Here is a 15,234-nt window from a genome sequence, read left to right as displayed (position 1 = left end):
CCCATTGTCTCTTTCCTCACAAATCCTGTCTTAAGGGCACATTTAAGATATGAATAGGGTGTGAGCCTGTGACCTGGCCCAGGAACTAAGTATTTATCATTACAAAAGACTAGTCAGGCTGCCCAGGAAATCCAATCAAGTAACCTGCCAGACAGGAGATAAACAAGGACAGGAGAAAAACAACATTCAAATTTCTGTTTTAAGACTGCCTTTTCTGTGATGTAGGTATGATGTATCCGAGGGGTGGTCTTAGGTTACACCCCTTCTGTGATGTATGTATGATGTTTCTGGGGGTGGTCTTGATCTACAGGGTGGCAATTTCAAAAGTCTTTATAAGGCCTTGCGCGCCATTTTTCTGGGTTCCTCCTCTCTCCTGCGGGTGAGGGGAGCACCCTGTTGCAACAGTTCAATAAAGATCAAGCTCACTAGCTGCTTTGCTTCTCAATATTCTCTGGTTGGCCTCTGTTATCTTCTCCTACCAATAGGGAACCTATGTAAGGACTCTATATGGGCTCTTGGATACCCCATAAGGGAAAAGAGCAATTTTTGTTTACAACACTCCTCTCCTCCCAGACCATGGGGGGGGGGGGCACAGCAGGTTCCCCATGCCTGCTTTACTTGAAGATACCTTCATGCAAGCTTTGTTGTGAGATATACCAGCCAAGTCAAAACTCAACTCCGCGTCACATAAAGGTTTGTGCAATTTGACAAAAGGCAATGACTTGAAGGATAGTCGTCTCACATTCTGACTCCATGGCTAGGCCCCAAAACAGTTTTCTGCCAGAAGTAAAGGACAAGATGGCAATCCCTCCCTATTCCACATACGGAAGCCAGTCCTCAAGATGGGCTCCTGTCCGCCACATCTAGTCTTGAGGCATTGATGGGTAGGTCTAAGAAAGCCCCTGCTGATCTTCTAGACACCTTCTTCGTGTGCTTCCTCTATGAGAGATCCGGAGATTGGCAACATGAGAGCAGGGCCTTCTCTGCAGTGGCTCCCCGTTTGTGAAATGCTCTCCCCAATGACGTTTGGCTGGCGTCTTCATTAAACACCTTTAGGCACCAGGCAAAAACGTTCCTCTTTAACCAGGCCTTGGCTGATCGACATTCAATGCCCTTTTAAAATGTGCTGTGGAAGGGGGAATTATTGGGCTGTTTTTGTTTTTATTATGTATTTTCTGTTTGTTTGTTTTTAATATGTTGTGAACTGCCCTGAGATCTATGGTTATAGGGTGGTATACAGATTAAATAAAAACAGATTGACTGACTGACCAGGGGCGGAAGAAGAGGGTGCGGTGGGGGCAGGTCACCACTGAGGGGGTGACAAAATGTCGGGCAGCACTCACTGCGGGGCTTGCAGTGTGCCCGAGTCTCGCGTCTCTCCTGGAAGTGATGCGGTGGCTTGGGCATCTGCAGGCTTCACGCTGCCCCACACGGTCTGCCCGCTGCCTCCCCCTCAGCTGTAGGGCAGCTGAGTTGGAGGAGGCAGGTAGACTCCTCGGAGGCCCTCCTTGCCCCGTCTGGCCCTGCCCCTGGGCGCAGGGCACAAGCGCTGCCCCAGGCACCCAATCGGCTTGCTCCATCGCTGTGACTGACTGACTTTCTTAAACATGGGTCCCAGGTATTCTTCATTTCCCATTGCCCCTGACCACTGGCCATGCTGGCGAGGAATGATGGGAGCTGTAGTCCAACAACATCTAGGGACCCAAGGTTGGGAAAGGTTGGGATTTTGGGGGATGGCAAGCAAGGAAGGGCTCCAACTCAGGGCTGCTCTTAAGAAAAAATAGAAAGCAATGAGGAATCCAATTGTGCATCTCCTGTAGCTTATTGAGTCTGACCTTGAGTTCTGAAAGCTCCTCAGATTCTTTGGTAGGGGTTTTCCCCAGCCCTGTGCCAACCTTTGATACAACATGTACTTTGCTACTTAGCCTTGATCTCACCGAAATCAGCAGATTTAGCAGGGTTCAATGGGAGGCAGGATTTACCAGTGCTTAGAAACTTAACCCATTTCCAATACCCAGACTCAGTTTACTGCAGATTTGGCAAACTATGTTTAGCAATGCCGCCCTGTATAGAAGCAGGTTAATGAGCCATGTTGCGAGAGTATGGCTTTCAAATACTGCTTCGTTTACCAAAGGAATATATGTTTAAATAGCTCAATTTCTTAGACACCTTAACGGTATATTAGTATTACTAATACCTAGGTTTTAGTACTAAGTAAATAAGGCTGCCTTCAGACAGGTACACAAGAGGCATGTGACATTGTTCAAATAAGTAACTTATTAACTCATAAAGAAAACTCCTTCCTGAACTAGGTTCAGCATAAAAATCGACGTCAAATATCAGCAAACACCTGTGCTGCAGAAGGATATGTCTGGGGACAGATGAGAAGCATTTATTCTTTTTCCAACGGCCATTTAATTTTGTTAAAATGGTTAAGAAGATGCATGATCTCCAAGACTTGGACTTTCATTTTAAGCGACAGTCTCGCTCCCGCAAGTCAAGCGATGACCCTCCTCCCCTCAGCGCTACCGAGAGTACTGGTTCGGTGTTCATCAGGTATGTTTAAAAGATTCTTTCCAATCGTTCCACGAGTATTTTGACCTAATGGTTTATAATTATGACCTTACCGAAGACACAATGGATTATTATCTACTGCTTCTAAGTGGGTCACTCAGTGTAGCTGATACATTTCTCCTGGGATGTTAATGAAGTTTCAGTTTTGCATCGAGGATCAGGTCCGGCCAAGCTCGGATTCTGTAAAGGCAGACTCCATAATTAAAATGTTTAGGGTCACTTTTGGGATAACCAAATAGAGGCAAGCATTTGTGGCACACCCCATTTAATCTAATCGGCCGTTTTAGAGAGTTCAGTCTCAGTTATGAGACGCAAAGTGGATTCACACAAGCTTCATTTTTTATTAATTTTCCAAAAAATAATAATAAACAAACAGACATATAAACAAACAAACATAAACCTCCACTGTATTAAATCAAACTTAGTTACATTGTTAAGTGACTTCCTCATGTCCCCCTGGTTGAATTTCAATGTATATCATTTTAACGGTTTTCCAAATCCAATATTCTTAAAAAATTAACTTAATCGCTTAACATCTTTCTTTCTTTCCAATTCAACATTAAGCATATTGATTCATCACATTACGTATTTAAATCCTAAACCTATCTGGTATTTGCAATTTTTTCCAATTAGTTTAACTTAACATATTTAACTAAATTTCATTCATTCTTCCTGGTACTCCTCCTCCTTCTGGTCACTGACTCTTCCAGTCAGGTCGGCTAGCTTCGAAAAGTCCATCATCTTCATCTGCCAATCTTCCACCGCTGGTGCTTCTTGTGTTTTCCAATTCTTAGCTAATAAAATTTGAGCAGCAGTTGTGGCATACAAAAATAATTTAACATCTTTCTTGGGCAATTCCAGACCTGTTATTCCAAGAAGAAAGGCCTCTCTGGTTTTTTAATAAATGTATATTTCAACATTTTTTTCAATTCATTATAAATCTTCTCCCAGAAGTCTTTCACCTTGGGGCAGGTCCACCAGATATGATAGAAAGTACCTTATTTTTCTTTACATTTCCCACGCAAGCTTCATTTTCACTACCATAGTAGATATGACGGAAATAGGGGTGCATGGAGAATTTGATCTTTATTCATTCCTACATGAAATGAACCAATCCACACCTCTCAGACTAATGTACAGATGGGAATCACGCTTTCAACTAGATTTTGTCATTTTCTGGCTGTTCTAACAGTTCTTGGGGCTTTAAATATATAAATAGTATGCATTTATATGTGCATTCTGGTTTCTTTTTTAAAAAAAAAATGTATAATGTACATTTGCGTTGCCAAATTTCAAAAAGTGAAAATTTGGACACAAAGGTTGTTGAGCTTTTTTATTATTAAATTCACCCAAATCGACATTCCCAACGTGGGTGGCCATATGTCTGGATTTCCCGGACATTTAACCATTTTTCTCCCAGACACTGTTTGCGAAAGCCAAATACCAGCTATGTCCGAGACATATGGCAACCCTAAGTAATTCAACCATGGAACAAAACTGAGTAAAATACATTAAAATGACAGTACAGTGGTACCTCGGGTTAAGTACTTAATTCGTTCCGGAGGTCCGTTCTTAACCTGAAACTGTTCTTAACCTGTAGCACCACTTTAGCTAATGGGGCCTCCCGCTGCCACCATGCCGCCGGAGCACGATTTCTGTTCTCATCCTGAAGCAAAGTTCTTACCCCGAGGTATTATTTCTGGGTTAGCGGAGTATGTAACCTGAAGCGTATGTAACCTGAAGCGTATGTAACCCGAGGTACCACTGTAGTGGATTGGAAATAGGCAAATTATCCCATCTCTAGAGCTAATGTGCTCTAGCTCCCCAACCCACAGTACTGCCATAGCACCCAAAAGATGAGATGTGGACCAAAAGATTTTTTGATTTGGATATCCCAGGTTACCAGACACACTGGGGGTACCTTGCCCAAGCCCCTCTCCTCACACCCTAAAAATGCTGAAGTTGGCACTTTCTAGTGCACTTTAAATCAACTTTGGGATGAGATCTAAGCCTACTGCACAGGTAGCAGGAATCAGTTTCATGGTTGCACCGTGAAGCTTCCACAAGCAAGAACTTTGGCATCCTTACATAATGCTATCAAACTGTTGATGAGACACTTTGATATTGCTGACGTAGCAAATGTGAGAAATTGTACAGAAGCAAATATTCCGTCTCCCCTCCCAAATTAGATGTCTCGTTCGAATCAGCTATTGAATTTTGAATATCAACAACTGCCAATAACGCTGAGAAATGCAATCATTTCTGTGTGCTTTGTGTTGAATCAGCAGCGGGCAATTAAGTCGAGCTAAATAAAATGGGCACCAGCTATCTTGATAGAAGCTGCAGCCACACAACATTTTATTCTAGAATCAATAGGAACTGAGTGCTTGCTTTTTTATATCGCAGTCCACACAAAATCTAGTTCTATTGCATATTTTTCCTCTTGAAAAGTGTTTCTTAAAAAACTAGTTTTGCTGTGAAAATAAAAGTTCGTTGTTTTACCCCATGGTGTGTCCTTTTGAAATGGGTGCACCTGCCCATTGATGCTATAGGTGGGAATATACCAAGACCACAGTCACTGCTTCCTTTCTCCACTTGGGGCATGTGTAAGAAGGAAAAGGCATGGATAACCTAATCATGGGAAGGGTTTCTAACTCAATATCAAGTAACCACACCTTGTGGACAGCAGGATCTAGAAGGTCCTGATCCTACCCTCAAACAAAAGACTTGGACTCACTGTTCAGGAAATCCTGATAGTTGTATCAAGGAAGTTAGCACATGACCTTTGCATCAGCTCAGGTTACAAGTTGAAGGCTCAAAAGATACCTTGGCAGAGGCTAGGATAGGTAGCTAAGCTTAAGCTTGAGCAAAAGAACCCCAATGTATGGCACACCCAGTGCTTTTTTGGGGGGGTACGCATAGCCCTAAACATTTTGTGAATCTTTGTACTTTTGTTCATTTATTGTATTCACTTTTCCCGATTTGAACTATAAAATGGTGGTTTTCTTGAGTCAAAATGAGAGTACCCCTAAACTTTTTTTAAAAAAACAACAACACTGGACACAGCCCTCCCACTTGTTTTAAAATGCTTCTCCCAGTCGCCACTTGAGCTATCTCCACCCTCACCTCCTTGCCCTTGGGCAGATGCTGCCATTCCTGTCTCATTTCGCTTGGCATCACCTGGGGCATATGTTGAGGATGAGCATGTATAATTCTGGATTGATTTAAAAAACCCACATTTTTGTGCTACAGATGGGTTAGTGCATACACAGCCTTAGACTCTGATCTGCTTGTGGTATATTTAAAGTACAGTGGACGGTCAGGTTGCGAACGTGATCCGTGCGGGAAGCACGTTCGCAACCTGCAGCGCCGCATCTGCGCACGCGCGGGTTGCAATTCGCCGCTTCTGCGCATGCGTAAAGCATGATTTAGCGCTTCTGTGTGTGTGCAAGCTCCGAAACCCAAAAGTAACCAGTTCCAGTACTTCCAGGTTTGGCGCGGTGCGCAACCCAAAATCTCACAGCGTCTGTAACCCGAGGTATGACTGTATTGTATGGTGTATTCTCTGTACCTATGGACAGTCAGCGTTCTCGAGGTACTTATGGAAGTGGATTGTGTAAAGTTTGCAACGCAGTGTTGTTTGGGCCTTCTGCCAGTCTTGGGACTATCACAACTCATCCTGAAAGGAATGAGATATATACCAGTCTATCTCCACCACTTAATGAATTTCCTTCTGTTACCCTGTACCCTCAAGTATAAAAAGGAAACCTGGCTGTTGCCGTGAAAGCTGTTAACCTTGAAAAGGGGAATTGAATTTGTCCAAACCGCACTAGAAAAGCACGTTCAGCCATGTATTTCATTCTCTAGCAGTAGCAATTTTAATTCTGCAATCAGACAGCCAAGCTGAGCAGGTAATCAAAATAAAATAGAAAAACCCTGTCCTCTGATTCCTGGTAGATATCTTTGTTATGTTGCTTTCCCCCCCTAAACTACAAGTCACGGACCCTACATATTAGTTAAGGGTGAACTCTTCCATACGGTCGCTCTTTCTCTTCCTTCCCCAACTTCCAGCTGCTCAAAGTACTCTCAGAACGCCGTTTGCAATCCCACCTTGGGAAAGAAAACAAATTCTATTAGAGTTGCGTAATAGCCAATCAAAACAGCATGTTTGGCTCCCCTTTTCCCCTGCTAATCAATATATAGCATTTTTATCCTATGCCTTCTCATCAAAAGACTTGGATTTCTCTGAATGAAGGCATACATGTACACACAGAGAGAGATGCACACAAATTTGTTGATATTTGCTATAGCCCAACAATCCTGTTTCATTATAGCAAATGCCTGACCTGCTCTGGATCCTATAACCAGTGCTCTTTCTCTAGAAAAAGAAGTGTCGGAACTCACCATGAACACCTCTCTTGTTCTCTTGGAATGGCTCCTACATGAGAGGTGCCGGAATTGAGTTCCGGCAAGTTTTGGCTGAAAAAAAGCCCTCCTATAACAGATAGAGCAGGGGTTGGCAACCTCAGGCCCATGGGCCACAAGCGGCCTATGGGGGTTGTTTAACCAGCCCATGGACCCCCGCTGCCCACTCAGGGACCCCCACCACTTGCTCAGTTGGCTCCCGTGCGCCATGCTAAACCGGCATAGAGCAGAGCAGGGACCGCCTTCTGCGACGCTGGCTGGCTTCCCATTGGCTGCAGGAAGGTCCTGCAGCCAATAGGAAGCTGCGCACGCCTCCTCCGCACCGGAAGGAGCACCGGAAATAGCATTTGCACATGCGTGCGTGCGTGCGCACTCTCCAGCCCATCGCAGCGTCTGCAGGACCGTGAACCAGCCCAAGCCACAAAAACTTTGCCGACCCCTGGGATAGACAGATATAACTCTAGAAATCGTTTAACTTTTGTTGTTTAGTCATTTAGTTGTGTCCGACTCTTCGTGACCCCATGGACCAGAGCACGCCAGGCACTCCTGTCTTCCACTGCCTCCCGCAGTTTGGTCAAACTCATGCTGGTAGCTTCGAGAACACTGTCCAACCATCTCATCCTCTGTCATCCCCTTCTCCTTGTGCCCTCCATCTTTCCCAACATCAGGGTCTTTTCCAAGGAGTCTTCTCTTCTCATGAGGTGGCCAAAGTATTGGAGCCTCAGCTTCACGATCTGTCCTTCCAGTGAGCACTCAGGGCTGATTTCCTGAAGAATGGATAGGTTTGATCTTCTTGCAGTCCATAGGACTCTCAAGAGTCTCCTCCAGCACCATAATGCAAAAGCATCAATTCTTCTGTGATCAGCCTTCTTTATGGTTCAGCTCTCACTTCCATACATCACTACCGGGAAAACCATAGCTTTTACTATATGGACCTTTGTTGGCAAGGTGATGTCTCTGCTTTTTAAGATGCTGTCTAGATCATTCAACTATACAGATAATATTTGAAAGCTACCCACACGGTGCCACCAGACAGATACCCTTGGGAATCATCATGATTGTGACCTGAGAAAGATAGAAAGAAAAAGAGGCCATCAGGTTTGCTTCCTGGATTGCATTTTTACCTTCAGCATCTAGCAGAGTTTACATTGCTGTTTTGGCCTTACCCAAAAGATGTTTCTAGCAAGGGCGCTATCATTTATACAAGTGCACATCTTGACATGTCTCCACGATGATGAAGTATCTGTGACTCGGGGATGGAGACAGAATCAATCTAAAATGGCTGTGGTGTAGCTAGCAATATTTGTCTGGATCATGCCCAGCTGACCTGTGTCCCAAATAATGAGACTTACTGTGCGAAAATCGATTCTGCTGCACTCTGATCTCATTTCAAGGGGGCTAATCATGATGGCTGGCATTGCAGCAAACAGCCAACCATTCTGATCTATTTGTTTCATATGTTTATTTATATACTGCTCAGTACTGAAACAGCCTCTAAGCGGTTTACAAAAATAATGAATTCTTTGTCTCTCTCTGTAAATACATATATATATTATACATGTGCATACATACAAACAACAATTAATCGGGGGTAAACTACAATACAAAACAATAAAATTCCTCAAAAAGCAAAAACCAAAACCCTGCAGCATATTTTGAAAACCTCTTAAGATTCTCCTGCTGGTAAAGGCATTGGAAGTAGGGTCCTCATTGTTCTGTATCAAGTATGTTTTCCCATTTGGTTTTCTTTGTATTTTAACATAGGTAGATTCCTTTTTTAAAAAGAAAAAAAAATACTTTTGAAAAGATGGAGACATCCCCGTCCAGTTCGTAATCATATTTTATAGGTAAAGGTAAAGGTACCCCTGACCATTAGGCCCAGTCGTGGCCGACTCTGAGGTTGCGGCGTTCATCTTGCTTTATTGGCCGAGGGAGCCGGCGTACAGCTTCCACGTCATGTGGCCAGCATGACTAAGCCGCTTCTGGCAAACCAGAGCAGCGCACGGAAACGCCCGTTTACCTTCCCACAAGAGTGGTACCTATTTATCTACTTGCACTTCGATGTGCTTTCAAACTGCTAGGTTGGCAGGAGCCAGGACCAAACAACGGGAGCTCACCCCGTCGTGGGGATTCAAACTGAGACCTTCTGATCGGCAAGCCCTAGGCTCTGCGGTTTAGACCACAGTGTCACCCGCGTCCCTATCCTGTTTTAGAATACTGCAAAAGATTATTTTTGTAGATTTATTTGTGCTTCCTGAAACGGTTGGTTTGTCTCTACGGCAGGATAAGCTTTAGTGGCTGGAATTTATTCAGTGTTTGGATTGACTGCAGTAAGCAGGGATTTGCAATGTGACCCCACAACCCCCTTGGGCATCCTTACAACATGTGGGGGAGGTTGATTCTCAGACCTAGGTTCCAACCCCCATTCAATGACGAAAATCACGGGGTGACCTTGGGCCAGTCGTTCTCTCTTAGCCACTCCTACGTCACGGGACTTATTGTGACCATAAAATGGGATGCTGCTGCCTTGAACTCCTTCGAGGAAAGGTGGGCTGTAAATGGAGTAAGTGAATGAATAACGTGAACTGCCAATATATAGCATGTGATGCTGTTTCATAAATTCATCTTGCTACACGTATGCCAATTACTCATGCTGCAGGAAACCAGAGCCAGTCATGGATGTTCTCAGGATCTTACAGTACAGAGAATAATAATAATTATTATTATTATTATTATTATTAATACCCCGCCCATCTGGCTGGGTTTCCCCAGCCACTCTGGGCGGCTTCCAATCGAGTGTTAAAAACAATACAGCATTAAATATTAAAAACTTCCCTAAACAGAGCTGCCTTCAGATGTCTTTTAAAAATAAGATACAATTATACCTCGTGTTGAAGTAGCTTCAGGTTGAGCATTTTCGGGCTGCGCTCCGTGGCGACCCGGAAGTAACGGAACGTGTTACTTCCGGGTTTTGGCACTTGTGCATGCGCAGACACTCAAAGTGACGTCACGCGCATGCATAGAAGCAGTGATTCGTGACCCATGCATGCGCAGATGCACAGACGCGGGTTGCGTTTGCTTCAGGATACAAACGGGGCTCCGGAACGGATCCCATTCGTACCCAGAGTTACCATTGTACAGTGGTACCTCAGGTTACATACGCTTCAGGTTACAGATTCCGCTAACCCAGAAATAGTACCTCGAGTTAAGAACTTTGTTTCAGGATGAGAACAGAAATCGTGCTCCAGCGGCCCGGCAGCAGTGGGAGGCCCCATTAGCTAAAGTGGTGCTTCAGGTTAAGAACAGTTTCAGGTTAAGAACGGACCTCCGGAATGAATTAAGTACTTAACCCGAGATACCACTGTATCTGCTTATTTCCTTGACATCTGATGAGAGGGCCTTCCACAGGGCAGGCGCCACTACCGAGAAGGCCCTCTGCCTGGTTCCCTGTAACCTCACTTCTTGCAGTGAGGGAACTGCCAGAAGGCCCTCGGAGCTGGACCTCAGCATCCGTGCAGAACGATGGGGGTGGAGATGCTCCTTCAGGTATACAGAAAACAATGCCCATATCCATCTGTGGCATTAAGTGCATGAACAGGTACACCCTAAATGTTCAATGCATTCTGCTGAAACTACAGATTTTTTTAGTTTTCGTTTTAGTTCAGGTGTGGTGCCCTTTCCTCTTATTTTTATATTACCTGTTGGCAGTCACATCCATTCTTTGAAGTGTAGCTGATTAAGAGTTTGGTTTTCTCAGTTACTCAGAAGCACCGCTAAAAAAAAAAAAAAAAATTATATCCTTCTTGCTATGCAAGTCGTTACTCCACACAACTGTATTCGCAAATCTTTGATCTTCTAAGTAATTTAATGAGAGGATTTCAGGCTGGCCAAAATCCATACCATTGTCAGCTATGCGACAGACAAATGATCCGAGGCAGTAATTAGATAAACAGCTGAAAACTGACAATCAGGAGCCAATGAGGGAAGAGAAAGGTATTCATTTCTCATATATATTTGATTAGTGCTGCTGAAGAGATATGAGTGGTGATGGTGAATAAGGTTAAGACTCCTCCAGCTCTCTTCCTGTAGTATTCTTGGTATTCAAATACCGCATATATCTAACTAATGTCTCCTCAGTCACACGTATCGGTTCCTCTTCTCCAGAATCCATGACTAATGCCTGTGCATTTTCTAGGCCAAAAGCCTAGATGCTGACATCTCAAGCCTTGCTTCTACTTCCAAAGGGAACATTCTTCTCCTTTTGTGCATGCCTTTAAGTAGCTTTTTTCCCCTTCAACCTGGTGCATTCATGATAATTTTGGACTACAACTCCCATCAACCTCTGCCAGCATGGCCAATAGTTAGGGTGATGGGCATTGTAGTCCAACAACATCTGGAGGGCAACATCTAGAGAAAGTCTGCTTGAAAGGATAGGGTGAGCATTCTTCTGCCCAGTTCCATTATCATTACCATGTGAGTATCCCACATAGCGGGTGGCGCTGTGGGTTAAACCACAGAGCCTAGGACTTGCCGATCAGAAGATTGGTGATTCGAATCCCCGCGACGGGGTGAGCTCCCGTTGTTCGGTCCCAGCTCCTGCCAACCTAGCAGTTCAAAAGCACGTCAAAGTGCAAGTAGATAAATAGGTACCACTCCAGCGGGAAGGTAAATGGCGTTTCCATGTGCTGCTCTGGTTCACCAGAAGCGGCTTAGTCATGTTGGCCACATGACCCGGAGGCTGTACTCCGGCTCCCTCAGGCGAGATGAGTGCCACAACCCCTGTCGGCCACGACTGTACCTAACGGTCAGGGGTCCCTTTGCCTTTACCTTATTCCATAAAGGAAAGGAGACAGGAAAGGAGGGTGAGGGGACTGCACAGATGACAGTATAAGGAACATAAATTGCAGGTACGCAAACTGTCCTTCCCCCCTCCAGGTGTTCATTTTTCTGGGCAGGCAAAACCGGGAGATCTGGAATGCCTAAGGAGCAGCGCAGTTTATGGATGACAGCCCTATCAAGAAGAGCATTTGTCTATGCGTTTGAGTCCAATGCACAGTGTTTCACAGATTTAGATAGATTTGATCAAGCAGCCTTCCTCCAGAGCTCCATGACTAGGACTGTTCTGGAGAAGGTAAAGTAAATGTTTCATGGTTGTTAATGGAATGTTCTCCAACGAGGCAAGGAGAGGTTGTTCTGCCAACTCACAGCATGTGATAGTGGAAACAATCCAGTGGGAGGGAAGTCACTGAGGAGAATTCATTCAGGAGAAGTGTGGTGAACCTTTTATGGCTCACCATAACAAATCAATAGGGTTTTTCCCTGTCATTGGAACGGTTCCATCCTGTCATAAGGCCCAGAGCCTAGGGTCTGGAGAGCATGTTGATTAATAGAGCCAGGCAGGAAAACTGGAAGGAGAAGACTAAATGAAAAATAGAGATGATTTTAGGAACAGTGAACTAAATGTCAAAACTCTTTTCCCTGGTAGATGCAGCGCTATGGTGAGTAAGAGAGTCTGAAGCTTAGGTCACATGCCCTCCTGGGAAAGGTGTTAGATATGGGCAACACTAACTTGAAAGAAAGGAGACAAAGGTCACAGGTAGACAGAGGTTCAAAGTGTTTCCATATCAATTGGATAAGAACTAAGGACTAACTCCAAAGCAGACCCGAGCCTATTACAGGGGACCTCAGGTTGCCAGGGCCTTTAAAGAAGCATTTAGCAAACGGGTGCACAAACACTCTGTGTCTTTCCAAGGAGGGCAGAATGCCAAAAAAAAAAAAAGAGGTCAAGAGAAAAGAATACAAAGACTTCCAGTGTGTACCATGTGAACATACCCTCCAATGTATCCAGATTAAAAACTAGGACTCCCATCTTCTGGGTTCCGCTCAAACCACGTGATCCACACGAGAGTATGGAGCTCCCAAACACATGTTTTGGGGGCGCAGTGCTGTCACACATGGGCACGAAACCCCAAAATGGGATGACGCAATTTAATCGGGGTTCTTGAGAGGTATGATAATCTAGGACAGAATTCAGTGAACTCACGATCAACGTGATGGGACCTGGCAAACAAATGGGAATGGGCTCCATCACAAGACATAGGATTTTCCTGCTGAAGGCTTCCTGGTATGAAGGCTGCCCATCAGAAGGTTCCACTAGGGCTAGATCAGGGGTAGGTAACCTCAGGCCTGGGGGCCAGATGCAATCTTCCACACTTCTGTATCTGGCCCTCAGGAACCTCCAACGCCATACCTCTTCCCAAGCCACATCATCTCTACCCAGGCTATTTCCCTCACTGGCCCTGTTTTGCCTGGTTGGAATGTGTCCTTGAATTCTGATAATGGCTTTTATTTGCCTGAATGAAGGGTGGAGTTTGTGTAGAAACTAGCTTGCAGAGTTTCCATTTGTTGCTCCACCTCCTTTTGCATTTGACCCTTTGAAGGCTGTTGCTCAGAAGGGCTTTGGCCCTCAGGCAGGAAGAAAGATTCTCCATCCCTGGGCAAGGTCATTCAGGCCACCTGGATCAGGAGTTCTATCTTGGGTTGGAGAAACACATGGTAAGAAATACCATATACTGTATTTTTTACTCTATAAGATGCACTTTTTCCCTCCTAAAAAGTAAGGGGAAATGTGTGTGCGTCTTATGGAGCGAATGCAGACTGCGCAACTATCCCAGAAGCCGGAACAACAAGAGGGATCGCTGCGCAGTGCTCCCTCTTGCTGTTCTAGCTTCTGGCTTAGCCCCTCAGTCCCTTCCCCCACCTCCCGGAAAAGCCCCCAAGAGCCACGTGGAGCGTGTGTGCGGCTCTTGGGGGTTTTCCCCAAGGAGGGAGAAGGGCAACACACACTCCACACAGCTCGTGAAAGGGAGCGCTGAGCAGAGCCTGGGATGCATACAGGCTCTGCTCAGCGCTCCCTTTAAAGAATTTTTTTTTCTTGCATTCCCCCTCTAAATATTAGGTGCGTCTTATGGTCAGGTGCGTCTTATAGAGCAAAAAATACGGTACGTGGAAGGTAAAATAATTGCTAGGTGAAGGAGAACCATGACTGGCATTGTCATATATGGGGAAAACATATGAGGAGAGGTCTTCCTATGGAACCAGTTGGCATCCCCTTAAACAGCCTTTTGGGTTGCGGTTGGCTATTATGGTTTGCTTCTTAGTTTCTAGAAACAGTTTGTAATAAACTAATAACAACTGTGAAATGTTAAAGTCAGAATTTGTCACCAGCAGCTGTGTTATATCTCCCTCGGGCTCCAGGAATATAAACAGAACAGAAAGGCGATCTTCAGAATAGGAAACAAACCTAGTTCTGTGACCAAACATTGCAATATCCTGTTTGTGTGTATCTATTTGAAAACATGTGCACTTGAAGTTAGAAATGCATGGCAGAATTTTTATTTAAGATCCATTTGAAAACCATGCCTGAGAACCAACGTGTTCAGCCTGCCAGAGGCGGTGGTGGTGGCTCAGCTTGTTTTTCTGGAACAGTCTATACCCCATGCGGCACAGAAAATCACTTTCGCAGCTGCAACTTTCAAAGGTTGTCTGTGTGATGCAGCACAGAAACCTGCTGTTCAATGAAAAAAGGACGGAGAATCTCACCAGATGTGTCCCAAGCCCTTGATGTGCCTAAAGCAGCTCTTTCGGATCCTGGCAAAGAAACAGAACCCCAATTAAACTGATCAAGACCTTTCAAGATGATGCCCTTTTTTGTTCATTCATTGTGCAGTGGTTTTTCAAATGCAGCATGGGATAAACGCCATTCCTGAAGGCAGCACTTGCAGTGAAGCAAAATCACATTTCTCCAGAACTGTATGCTGCGGTTTTGACTTCAGAAAGTTTGTTAGAATATATCCACAACAGCAGGAAGAAGAAACACACTACAAAATTAGCTACAAATTTACAGAAATGATACCTGGCATTTTATAGTCCTTTAGCTTGCCTTAAATTATTCCTCATACTGTAGATGTCTACAGTGGAGCTAGTCTCTCCCTTGATGAACCATATCGTTTTAAATACGATAGACTTCTAGCATTTGAAAAACCTGAGATGAGACAAAACGTACTCATTTCTTCTTCTCATTCTTTTTGAGAAATTAGCTTCACAAAATCTTAGAGACAAAGACTCAATTGTGCATCTTATAACTGCAGCACGTCTTGCTGTTGCTAGACACTGGAGGACATTAAACGTGAACCTATATGAAGTTTGGTATGCTTATGTCTGGGAATTAATTTT

The 15,234-nt window shown here is 44.5% G+C and overlaps 1 protein-coding gene and 1 long non-coding RNA gene across 3 annotated transcripts in view; both read left to right on the top strand.

The window, feature by feature from the left end:
- The window catches only part of LOC310827034, a 163,460-nt gene that overhangs the window by 100,570 nt on the left and 47,656 nt on the right, over positions 1-15,234 (top strand). The window lies entirely within an intron of this gene.
- The window catches only part of GRAMD2B (GRAM domain containing 2B), a 57,546-nt gene continuing 44,658 nt past the window's right edge, over positions 2,347-15,234 (top strand). For both annotated transcript variants that reach the window (XM_083702413.1, XM_083702410.1), the window contains exon 1: positions 2,347-2,556. In XM_083702413.1, the coding sequence (XP_083558539.1) occupies positions 2,429-2,556 (128 nt within the window). In that variant the 5' untranslated portion in view covers positions 2,347-2,428. The remainder of the gene's footprint in view (positions 2,557-15,234) is intronic.

Source organism: Podarcis gaigeae (genome assembly GCF_964106915.1).
Source record: "Podarcis gaigeae genome assembly, chromosome: 11".
In the NCBI taxonomy this organism is placed as follows: Eukaryota; Metazoa; Chordata; class Lepidosauria; order Squamata; family Lacertidae; genus Podarcis; species Podarcis gaigeae.
The sequence above is the reverse complement of the archived record's forward strand: the minus strand, read 5'-3'. Positions and strand labels throughout refer to the sequence as shown.